Source organism: Hydra viridissima, unplaced genomic scaffold (assembly GCF_058129835.1).
Source record: "Hydra viridissima isolate aposymbiotic clone 2 unplaced genomic scaffold, HvirCarnegie_v1 scaffold_8, whole genome shotgun sequence".
NCBI classification, from domain to species: domain Eukaryota; kingdom Metazoa; phylum Cnidaria; class Hydrozoa; order Anthoathecata; family Hydridae; genus Hydra; species Hydra viridissima.
Window position 1 is genome coordinate 15844717 of NW_028324307.1, and position 12629 is coordinate 15857345.

Genomic DNA, 12629 nt, shown 5'->3' on the forward strand with positions numbered 1-12629 from the left:
TCATCAAAAAAAAAATAGTAAGTTTTACACGGAAATTACTTCGGGATTTTATGTTTGATAGAATTACCCCGAGAGATCGCAATGTGCACTTTTAAGCTTCTCCTGTGCAGCAAAAAGTTCATTTTGAATCGTTTTTTTTTTTTTTTTTTTAAAACTTCTATAGAAAACATGAACGTCCTATTTATTAAGAGCATAAAAATCCGAAAATCAAGGATATAAAAAATAGTTTTTTGTTACTTATTTTTATTACTTGTTTATTCATTATACCTGGTCAGGAGAAATTTCTAAAAAAATTTTGCGTTTTACTTTCGGTGAATACAAATGTCTCTTAACGCAAGCAAAATGCAGTTTTTTGCAATTAACTCGAAATTAGATAATAAATTTCAAAAACAAAATGATAATATTAATTTACGAAAGTTCATTTCTAATTAATCAAGGTGTTTGAGGATCTGTATGGCGCAGTTAAAATAACTAAAAGTCAATTAGAAAGGTAATTTTTTTTCTAATTTCAATTTTTTTCTGATAAAAACTCATCCAATCACAATCATCGACAGATTGTTTTAAGTTTTTTCGATCTGACTTCATTGATTTTAGTTTTACTTGTTAAAGGTTGTTTAAAATTTGAATATGCTAGTATTAAGTGTCTCTGGAGGTTGACGCTTTATCAATTTCAAAATTTAACTGCAAGCTTCATCAGTCTAATGCCTACAACTTAAAGAGGTCTATTTGAATTAATAATTGAGTAATTGTACTTTAGCATTTGATACATGGCTTACTATATAACAGGCCTTGCCAACGCGCGGTTTGCGTAAAAAACTGGAGGCAAGATTAAAAATATTACTTCGCAATAATTTACATTCTCAGTTAGGTGATTTTCGCATGAACATAATATTTGTATGATATATCTACTAAAAGTAACTTACAAAAAATGAAAAGATTAATTTATTATTATTTTTTAAATTTTGTTTATAACTAACATTGTAATATAACTAACAAATAACATTTATAACAATTTTAAATTAACTTAAATGTATCTAAAGCTAATTATGTTTAAACAATTTAGTTAGTATATATAGATTTATATTTTGCTGTAATTTAATATTAGCATTTACCACAAAATTTGTTAATGGGTTTTTTAAGTATTAAAAATAAATTTTTGAGAAAAAAGAGATAAAATCTTTAGAGAATAAAAAGTAAATACAAGCTTTTTAGATATTTTACTAAACACTATTTTACAGTTTTTGTTAAAAACATTTTACTTTGTGCTGAGTTTTATCAGCTTCTGCTTTGGCTCCTTGTGTGAACGAGGTGAATAGAGTCGACAATAATTATTAAATAAAATATTTGTCATTGTTAATCCATGATGTCTTTGCATACCTAATGAATAAAATTCTGATAGCATCATAAGGAGGTTACACAGTGATGACCAACAAGTGTCATTATATACTTCATAAAAAAGAATGTAACAGTAAGTTGCCCATTGACAAACTTTGTCACCAGGAATTGTTAAACCTCCTCGATTTAAGTCCTTTACAAAGTTTCCATACGCTTCATAGAAATAAAAGGTGTCATCTGGATTTTCATCTTCACGAATAATGTACCCTGCAATATAAACTAATGACATTTTAATATCGACGGTCAATGAATCACACAGAGCAGGTAAATTATCAATAACGTTGCAAATACCCTCGCTTGGTAAAAATTTACATTTTGGACAAGAGTGATCTGAACCTAGATTGGCTAACACATCTGAACTTTTCTCAAACTTTAATAGAAACTTTGTACGGTATATAGTTACTTTTTCAAGAACTTGTTGAACGGAAATAAAATAAGTTCCTCCTGAGCCTTGTCTTAATTTTCCAAAAAGCTTTTCTAATGGATCTGTTGTAAAGTTGCCTAATAATACATACTGATGAGTTGTATCTAAAAGATATTTTGACAACTGAACCAAACCATAACAGGTCTGAGCTAAACAACTAGCAGTGTCTCTTGTTAGTAACTTGACTCTTTTTCCTTTTTCTGTTTTTTTTATTTGTATTGCAAAATCACCCATTGCAGAAAATTGCTTAAATTGTCATCATTAGCAGAAGCAATAGCAGCTCGATTAGAATCTTTCAAACAAATGTCTGCATACGGACTGTGAACATTACAAATTTTCCAAAATTCAATGACTTTAGAGATGAAAAGAATTGTCCCTTCATTATCATGCAGGTCTGGATGACTTTTTAATGCTGACAATGTTTCATCGCAAAACACTTGCAGACAAGTGATAACTTTTTGTCTTTCAATCGGCTTTGGATAAACAGAAACTTCCGTTAATTTAGACATTTTAACAATGTTTTTTGTTTCAAGCTTGTACAAATTAATAATATCAATCCACCGTGCTACTTTTTTATTCTCCATTAATATAAAATTCAAGTTCTTTAGTTTTTTCTGTAATCCAGTTATTACGTATACTTTTTAATAAAAGAACATAATCAAATAAAAGAAAAATATTGTCTTTAGTGCACCATGCTTCTTTTTTTTCAAAAAAGTTATAAAATTTCTGATTGACTCTGTTACCATCACAGGCAATAGCAACAACATTGCCCCCATTATTTTTAATTGCATCAAGAACCAGGGTTGTCTGTTCAAAAAGAAACTCAGCATCAAGTTCTCTGACTGGTAACATTTTGTAAAGAAATTTTGGTCCATTAAACAATGTTACAACCAAAAAGCTCAGTACTGTGTTTGCTAATAGTTGAGGTTTGTTAACTGATTTACCAAATACTATGCCACCATGATACTGCAACATTGGTTTAACATAAACCTCATCAAGAAGTAAAATGCATGTTTTTTGTCTATCATCTCTGAGATTAGAGAAAATATGTCTGATGTAAGTGGTATCATCTAAAGATTTACATTTAGATGTAATTCTTCCTAAAGCGCGTAAACTTGGAAGTTCAAAATCTTCTCTGATATGATTGTAGACTGATCGTGAAAGAGAAAAATACTCAAATGCTTGCACAATTGTTTCAATTGGATACTTTTTTTCCCCAATACATGTTTTATTCATTGACAAAATTTGTTGATATACAACTTCTTTTTTGGGTGTTATTTCACAACAATTCAAAAATCTTAATGCTTCTTGGATATGAGAAAATTTGTTCATAATATAAACTCGGTTAGATGATAAAGTCATAACACTAATCTTAACTCCACAATGAAATGCTTCAAAAGTAAGATCTTTATTTATGCAAAGAAGAAATCTAGGAATAGCACTTTCCTTTAAAAAGTCTGAAGACTGAATATGTAATATATCATTGCATAAATAATTAATAATAGCAAAATTAAATTCATTAGTTTTTAACTTATCACATAAAACATTAATACTTTCTATTTTTTCTTGTGAATTAAATATTGCTAACTCATCCTCTTCTTGCCAGCGAGCACTATTAAGACTTTTTGATGTTTTTCTAAGTGGCATGGGTACAGTAGGAACTAAGCTTGGCTTTATGCAATCAAATACTGACGGAACATCACGAGGTCTCAGCTTCCCATAAACAGTAACAGTTGAATAATTTTTTGGCCAATGTCTTTCACATACTACGGTGTTATCAGTATCAGGAACATTATCTCTTGGTATTAGAGCAATCCAACGTTTTCGGAAGTCTAAATGTTTTAACTCTATTCTGAGGATTATAATTGCCATTGCAATTTGTTACACAACATTTGGAAGTTGGAAGTTAGTTAAAATAATGACGGGTGTTTGGTTACTGTTAATTTAATGCAAATATTAAATTTATGCATATATATATATATAAATATATATATATATATATATATATATATATATATATATATATATATATATATATATGTATATATATATATATATGTATATATATATATATATATATATATATATATATATATATATATATATATATATATATATATATATATATATATATTCAACTTAAATTAACTTTATCAAATAAATTTTAAATGAAAATTATTTTGTTAATTTTATAATAATTATTTATTAATGCTATATAATTATTATTGTTACAAAAAAAACACCCCCGTATTTATTTTGTAAAACTGATTTCTAGTTTTTCAAACATAAAACTATCTTGCCTCCAGTTTTTTACGCAAGCCGCTCGTTGGCAAGGCCTGTTATATAGTAAGCCATGATTTGATAACATTTTTTGTAGGCGAGCGCTTTCTATTTATTTCAATTGGAGAAAAACATTTTCTACAATAATGGCTGGCTGGTTGATACTCATGGAGCACTGCCTTTTTTTCAAATCATTTTGGCACAAATCATTTGGCACAAATTCTGGAGGTGAATTTTAAATTTGTGTTGCGTAATTAAATTTAAAAAAATAAGAAAAAGAAGAAGAAAAGATAAAATTATTTTCACTAATTAGAGAAAACAGATTACATTGGGGAATAAAAAAAACAATAGAAAATAACGTTGGTGAGTTAAAACAAATAGGAGCAATCCAATGATTGGTGCAATCTGATTGGTGATTGGTGCAATCAGTGTTTTGGTTTTGATTTTGGTCAAAAGTATTAGAAAATATTTTAACAAAATAATTATACTACTGGTAATTTTGTTTGCATTTGTCAAACTTATTGAATATATTCAGATATTAATAATAAAATTTATCTTTTGTTGTTTTTACTTTTATCATTGTTTAAATTTCGTAAACGTAATTATTCTTCAGTTACGAAATTCTATGTAATCAAATTATATGTAACGAAATTTTATTTTTTAAATTTAAATGTAAAAAAAAAAAAATTTTCAAATTAATTAAATTCCGCGAAAATGCTGCTGCTTCAACTAACCTCCTTACCAACCTTCAAACTGGTTTGCAGCAAAATTTTAGCTCCTGTCAAATTTTTTTTTCAATTATGAAAACAGTCCACAACAGTCATTTACGTAAGATGTCAACTTAAATAAAACTGTTATTGACAATCAGAAACGTAACTTTCGCCGCTGACCAAAAAAAAAACCGTTTGAATTCGCGTTGTTGACTATGGCAATCAAAAATTTTAGTTTAAAAAATAAATAAAATTTATTTAACAATATAAATAAAACTTATTTAACAATAAAGCTCTTTAGACGTTTTTATGAACTCAATAAAAAATCAAGTTATTTTAATTATGTGTATCATAAATACTCTTCAATAGTACGTAAGCTACAAGATTGGTTGGTAGAAACATTTTTCACAGTAATTACCTTAACTAAACATCAGCGTTATTTTTGGTTCGGTTCGTAACGAAAAATCTTTTTTATTCAGGAGAAAAAAACCAAATGCGTCCAACTAAGGGCCTGTTTATATGGAAAGCGGGCTGGCTCGGCAAACGAGCCAGCCCGTTTTCCGAGATATCGATGTCATCAATATTTTAACTTAATTTTATTTTGCGTTTATATGAATAAACGAGCTCGCCCGGATAGCGAGATCTCACTGTTTTTTGCCGAGATCTCGGCAAACTGGCTGGTTATTTTCTTAAAAAATTTTGTACGCATGCGTACAAATTCTTACATTTTTTTAAATTTGAAAGCTTCCGCGTAAAATAGTAAATTTAATAATAAACCTGGCAACTTCCGTGTACTTAAAATTTTAATTGTTTTGCTGTTATAATTTACCAAAGATCCAGTATCTTTTAAGTAATATAAAGTATTAGCTACTTTTTTTATCTGCTGATAGAGCTCTAGAGTTAGGCGAAAAAGGGTGTAGGAGATAAATAAGGGATTAACTCTGAAACCAAATTCATGAAAAGAAACCGTAAAAGCCTAAAATTTGTTTTCCATACATCAATGGGAGCTACACTAGTTATTATATTATGTCACCATAAATCAGTTCTGCCAGTTTTAAACCAGCAACCACGATTTTTTCTTTTAAGGCGCCTCTCTCTTGCTTGTTTCATCTTTTGTAGTGATTGTGATCGTTTTCGTAAAAGAATAATATTTAAAAAATTATAAAATGACCTCGATATCATTTTTTATTTTTTTGGCAAAAAATTCATATAAACGCAATTTTAAAACTGGCTCGTTTTCCGGGCTAGCTCGGCAAACGGGCTAGCCCTTGTCCATATAAACAGGCCCTAAGAAACTTTTTTAAAAATAATAATTGCAGGGTAATTCCGCATCAAATCACCCAAAATTTAGAAAATTTTGAACCATGGATACTCAAATTTTTTAAAAACTTCTTTGGCTGTTGCATCTTAAAAAGAAAAGTTAACACATAAAATTTCAGCTAAAAAATGTTGAACGGTTGACAACATACTGCAATTTAAATATCAACCTGGTTTCCCAAAATGACCCGGTTTTCATAACATTCTAAAAAAACATTTTTCTTAAAAAAATAAGAAATAAAAATGGAAAAAATATGAAAATAAACATATATAATGTTTTTTTGATGCTGAATTCAATAAATGTACTTAAAATGCTCAAATATAAAAGGAGCATGCTTAAAAGTTAATAAAACAACTAGTTGAAATGCAGGGTATGGAGCTAAGCATTAGTTCTGGAAGTGAACCAGAATATGAAGGAAGTTTCAGAACACCTACGCAATTTACCCAAGGAGAGCTCAACAATCAAATAAGAGACCTCAACCTCTCAAAAAGTGCATCTGAACTTTTAGCTTCAAGGCTAAGTGAAAAAAATTTTCTGACGCCTGGAACTAAAATTACATCTTACAGGACCAGAGAAGAAGCACTTCTTCAATTTTTCTGTGAAGATGACCTACTTGTATACTGTAAGGATATTCCTGGCCTGATACTGCAAATGGGTTTACAAGTATATCGTCCTGAAGACTGGAGGCTTTTCATAGATAGTTCTAAAAGGAGTTTGAAATGTGTTTTGTTGAACAATGGCAATCAGTGTGTATCTCTTCCAGTAGCTCACTCAACTAAACTTGCAGAACAATACAAAAATGTCAAAATGGTCTTGGAGAAACTATGCTACCATGAACATTCGTGGCTGATATAAGTTGATTTAAAAATGGTCAACTTTTTACTTGGACAGCAAAGTGGATACACAAATTATCCTTGCTTCATCTGCATGTGGGATAGTAGAGCAAAACATCAGCACTGAGAGAAACTGAATTGGCCTCCAAGGGACACCTTGACAGTAGGAGCATCAAACATAGTAAACGAACCTTTGGTGGGCAGGGAAAAAATCATTCTACCACCACTTCACATAAAGTTAGGATTAATGAAGCAGTTCGTAAAGGCATTAGACAAAGATGGTAATTGCTTCATGTACATCTGCAGATCTTTCCCTGGTCTTAGTAGCAAAAAATTGAAGGCAAGAATCTTTGATGGTCCTCAAATTCGGAAACTCATTAAAGATTCAATTTTTCCTAAGGAAATGAATGGCATTGAAGCTGCTGCATGGTGTAGTTTTGTGTTGGTAGTGAAGAACTTCTTGGGAAATAAAAAGGCAGACAATTATGAAGAACTGGTACAAAACATGCTATTGAGATTTAGAAATCTGGGTGTACACATGAGCATTAAATTGCATTATCTTCACAGTCACTTGGACAGATTTCCAGAAAACCTTGGAGATTTTAGCGAAGAACAAGGGGAGAAATTTCATCAGGATATTATGGTGATGGAGGAAAAGTACCAAGGCAGATGGGACAGACATATGATGGCTGATTACTGCTGGAATCTACAGCGTGACTGCCCGAATAGCTCACATAGAAGAAAATCATATAAAAAGCGCTTTTCCAGCGATTAAATGTCTCCTATCTTTCATGTCATGTTCATTTTTGAAGATTACTTTCTAAAACTAGTTAAAATAAACTAAAATCAACATTTACTTTGTTAAATTTATTGTATTCATGACAATATCAATAAAGTTAATGCGCGTGTAGCAAATTACGTCTTTTTTTTTACACATTTCACGAAAAATCTCAAAAACTTGAGCCAATCTGGCAAAACTGATGACATATTCAGAATCAGCACCCCAAAGTTACCCTAAATTCTTTGAAATATCTTTGGCCCCAAAAATGCTGTTGACCTGTGTTATTATTATTATTATCATTTATTATTATTATTATTATTATTATTATTATTATTATTATTATTATTATTATTATTATTATTATTATTATTATTATTATTATTATTATTATTATTATTATTATTATTATTATTATTATTATTATTATTATTATTATTATTATTATTATTATTATTATTATTATTATTATTATTATTATTATTATTATTATTATTATTATTATTATTGTTATTATTATTATTAATGATAATAATAATAATAGTAAAAATGATAATAATAATAATAATCATAAAGTAATCATAATATTATGATTTATGATATTATGACTTATGATATTATGACTTATGATATTATGATTTATGATATAATATTAATAACGATAATACAAACATTAGTAAAACTTTTATGATAGTATTAATAACGATTATAATTTTAATGATGATAATGATAAATGTGATAATTTCTTAAGTTATCCTTTTTCTATCAGAATTCGCCCTCCAGAGGGAACAAGGAAAAAAACTGTTTTGCTAAATTAAAAAGTTTTTTTGAAGAATTTTGAAGAAAATTTTAAAGAATTTTTCAAATAAAAAGTTCTTCGATATCGATAAATTGGACAAATGAATTACATCGATTACAGAAATGGTTTTTTCGAGTGATGGTGATTAATTAGAAAACTTGCCGAAATTTTGCTCGTTATTAATCAATTTTAACTAACGCCTAATAGAAAGAATTTTCAGTTAGGAAATTTTATGTCAATTTTAGCAAGACAGGATCATAATAAACTAACTGATGAGTCTCTTAATTTTTAACGAAATTTTGAGCAAATTAGTTAATTTACGTTAGTTGTGAACAGTTATTTGTCTTTTATTGACCGACGGTACTCGCCAGTCACAACTAAAAAGCTGGACAAACTTTGCACCATTAACATATTTGTTAAAATTTTATAATCCATCTATATTTTATATCCTATCGTACCTATGTTCGAAATTTAATCTTCTACAATAAACCAGAGTCTTTATTTTTTCAGAACTTGGCTTAACGTGTTTTGCAGACCAATCATTTTGCAGTTTGTTAAAGAATGTAAGAATTCGTTCTGAGAACAAAAACAGAAGTAGAAGAGGAAATGGCAGAATAAATACCAGTGAAAATATATCTGTCTAATGGTAAATTTGTTTTAGTTTACTTTAAACCTCATTATGTCAATTATTGATGAAAAAAATTTTGGTTTATATGATAGGTAAATCTTCCATATATGGCTGCCCAATCTTTGGTGCCTCTCTCAAAGAAACGAGTGACAGAACGAGAACGAGACAAACGAGAGACAGTTTGAAAAAAGTTACAACTCAACAAAAGATTATCAGTCTGCGTTTCGAAATTTCACCTTTGCATTCGTGGATGAGATTTTTTGAATGTCTTTTGCACATTTCATATTGGCTGCAGCTTAAAATATGGATGATTCAAAAACATCAACGACAGAAGTACGATGAAAAGATGAAATTGATTTAAGATAGGATGAAACAGGAGTTCGGAGTGATAGTAGAAAACAGGTAGATGAGGTACTTCTACAACCGGTAATGTTTGCCGAACTGCATTAATTCAAAAAAACATTTCCATCTTAGGTAGAATTTTCTCAATTTCATGGCTTAAAAATTTTTATTTAATGAACAAAACGTTGAAATCATTTCAATCAATCAACTAAGAAATTAATTTTTTTTGTTTAAAAAGAAGACCTCATTTTTCGTCATACCGCACAAAAAAAAACATTTTTAAAATTAAGATAATATGAGGACCTAATGGTAATAACAAAATGGAGTCTAGCAAAGGTCGTGTGGTCAAGAAAAGCGTTCAACAATCTTCTTTCTCACAAAGTATAGCTGTTATAAAGAGCCTTTACACTAATCCAACAAGATGGTAAATTTAAAGTATATTTTTAAAATATAAGAATTTTTCGTATATATATATATATATATATATATATATATATATATATATATATATATATATATATATATATATATATATATATATATATATATATATATATATATATATATATATATATATATATATATATAATTTTAGGCAACTGGTTAAACATACTTCAATATTTTTTTTTGCGGTTTACTTGGCACATGAATTCTCTGACATAGATCTTATGTCCACACCACCTATGTAGGAAAAATGCAAATTTTGTAAAGAATTTAAGGTAAATTTTTTCAGTTAATAGATGAAATATGTGAATAGTTATTGTAGATATCTAATAGACTTTAAATAAAGCTATTTAAATATTTTATTAAATCAGTGTAAATGAAACAAGTATGATAAGTTCTAAAATCTTTTCTCGATGTTAAACTATCTTTATTTGAAAGTTAAAAATTAAACTTTAATAAAACTTTGAGATATCTGTTGAAAGTTCTCTGAAAATCAATAAAAATTTAAGATAAAACTTGATTGTACTCAAACCGAATACTTTTTTTGGGTGTTAATTTTAACTTTACTTCTTTATAAATTGTTTAAAAGTTTTAACTTAATTTAAACAAATTCGGAAATGGTTTCTTTTTAAAATAAAGTTATTGAACACTTTAACAGAGCGCATAGAAAAAATATGATACAGAACAATTTTTTATAAGACCAGAGCACTAATTTTTTTCTATAATAGATTTAACAATAAAATTTTTTGTTTATATTTTTGTTTATAAAATAACCAAATCCATCTTCTGCATGAGATTCCCTTGTTTCTTGATTTAATGTGATGACAGTTTAAGTAACTAGCTAGATATACAGGTATAAGAACTTTTGTACTGCTATGTTTTTGCTAGTAGTCAAGTGTTAGTTAGAGAATATTTGTTCCTCTTTCAATCTTTTTAAAATTTTTTTTTTCAAAATGCTTTGTAAAAATTTTTACATTCTTATAAAAAGGCAAAAAGTCTTGCTCTTCTTTTGACTGTTTTATTCAAGTTATTCCTGAAAGTTTCTGTAAAGAAATGAAATCTGGCTTTTAGATTGAGAACTTTTTCATTAAAGAACCAATATGTTGCTCTTATAACTAAAATAGCATTATGTATACAAAAGTACCTGAATAATGAGATTCTATGAGAACGAAACAATTTCATCCCTTTTTTCAATTTCAATTTGTAATATATCAGTAGATTAAAACTAGCATGAATTTGGCAATTCAGATCTGTCAAACACATTAGCTTTTACTTTATTACTGTCTTTATAAAATGATCAAGTATACACAGTAAAGTATGAATGACCTATAGAAAAACTTAACCAAAAGATGGAACAATTTGGCTATAAGGAATTATAAGTCAATTAGGCTAGATATTTTAAAAATTAAGCATAACTCCAGCTTACTAGTACCTTACACTGTTTGGGAGATTTTCTAATCTTGTTGGAGATCTTTTATTAACTGCCATTCACTATTGGTTTGAAGATATTGAACTCAGCCTAAGTTCAGTTGCTCAATTAACTGTGCTAGTGATTATAGTACTGCAAAGATGAATGACAGAAATTGTATTCTTTAAAATTTTGCCTTCTAGTTTTAACAAGGTGAAACAGATCAATGTGATAGCATGTCAAAATGTCTATTCAATAATGTCCAAATGTTTATTCATTTCCATTTTGTTTTGGGGCTAAAAGGGGTTATTCTCCAACAATTGCTTTGAACTCAATTAGTTTTGTTTTCTTAACTTGAAGCTGGATAGTTCAATGGTAGCAAGTTTTAATGGATCTGATCTGGATATTGGCTTTCAAGTCTAATACATTTCTTGATTTGATGTATTGAACTGTTCTTTTTACATCTGAGTGATATCAATTCAATCATGGGTCATGGGCACTATTTTTCATTTACTTTTTTACTAAATTGGCCCACTTCAATTTCAACCTTTGCTCATTTTCAAGCAAGAGATTTATAGTAAAATTATTCCAACTTAATTTAGGCTTCTCCGGCTTTTCTCCTAACATTTTGAGCTTCATATGATTTTAAGTTGACTTTCGATCTGCACTCCACAAAATCTTTTTCCAGAAACTTAATTGCATGTTTTTGTACTTCTTAACAAACTCCAATCTTCTTATCATGTGTTTCTTACTCAAGAATGGTTTATTACACACAAACTTATTGAAAATATTTAAATCTTTTAATCATAAAACATTTTTTGCATGCATGTAAATTTACAAATATTTTTTTTTTGTGTGTATTTATAAAAAAATATAACTATGACAAATGCAGTTTCAATTTGATTTTTAGGTGTTGCTGTTTTCTTGAGAGTTCAAATATATTGGATTACAAATTTGTATTGTTTTGCTGAATATAAGTCATTTTATAAATGCGTTTTTTTTTTTTGTTTTTTTTTTTTTGTTTTTAATCTCTTTTTTAATTATAGTACAAGAGACAGGTCATTGACACTTTAATCTAATACTATAAAAATTTTCAAATTTTCTGTACCGAATGTAACGCTGTAAGTTGCTGAAAAAAGTAACAGTTCAATTTGTTTGTTAAAAACAATTTTCATATATAATACAGCATATATAAATTGAGAGATTAAGATCTGACAAGCAACAATAAAGTCAAGATTAACGAACAATTATTGAAACTGTTCATTTTGAA

General features: G+C 28.2%; 1 protein-coding gene and 1 long non-coding RNA gene across 2 annotated transcripts; one reads left to right on the forward strand and one right to left on the reverse strand.

Annotated features, from left to right (window-relative positions):
- Positions 1-1198: 1198 nt before the first annotated feature.
- Positions 1199-3751, reverse strand: LOC149885334 (uncharacterized). The gene has a single exon (XM_090095707.1). It carries the CDS (start codon positions 3689-3691, stop codon positions 2393-2395), a length of 1299 nt encoding a protein of 432 aa, XP_089951833.1. The 5' UTR covers positions 3692-3751; the 3' UTR covers positions 1199-2392.
- Positions 3752-9799: 6048 nt separating this feature from the next.
- LOC149885335 (uncharacterized) lies at positions 9800-12349 on the forward strand. The gene is made up of 3 exons (XR_016454931.1): positions 9800-9931; positions 10103-10226; positions 12270-12349. It is a non-coding gene; the product is annotated as an uncharacterized LOC149885335 (long non-coding RNA).
- The last annotated feature ends 280 nt before the right edge of the window (positions 12350-12629 follow it).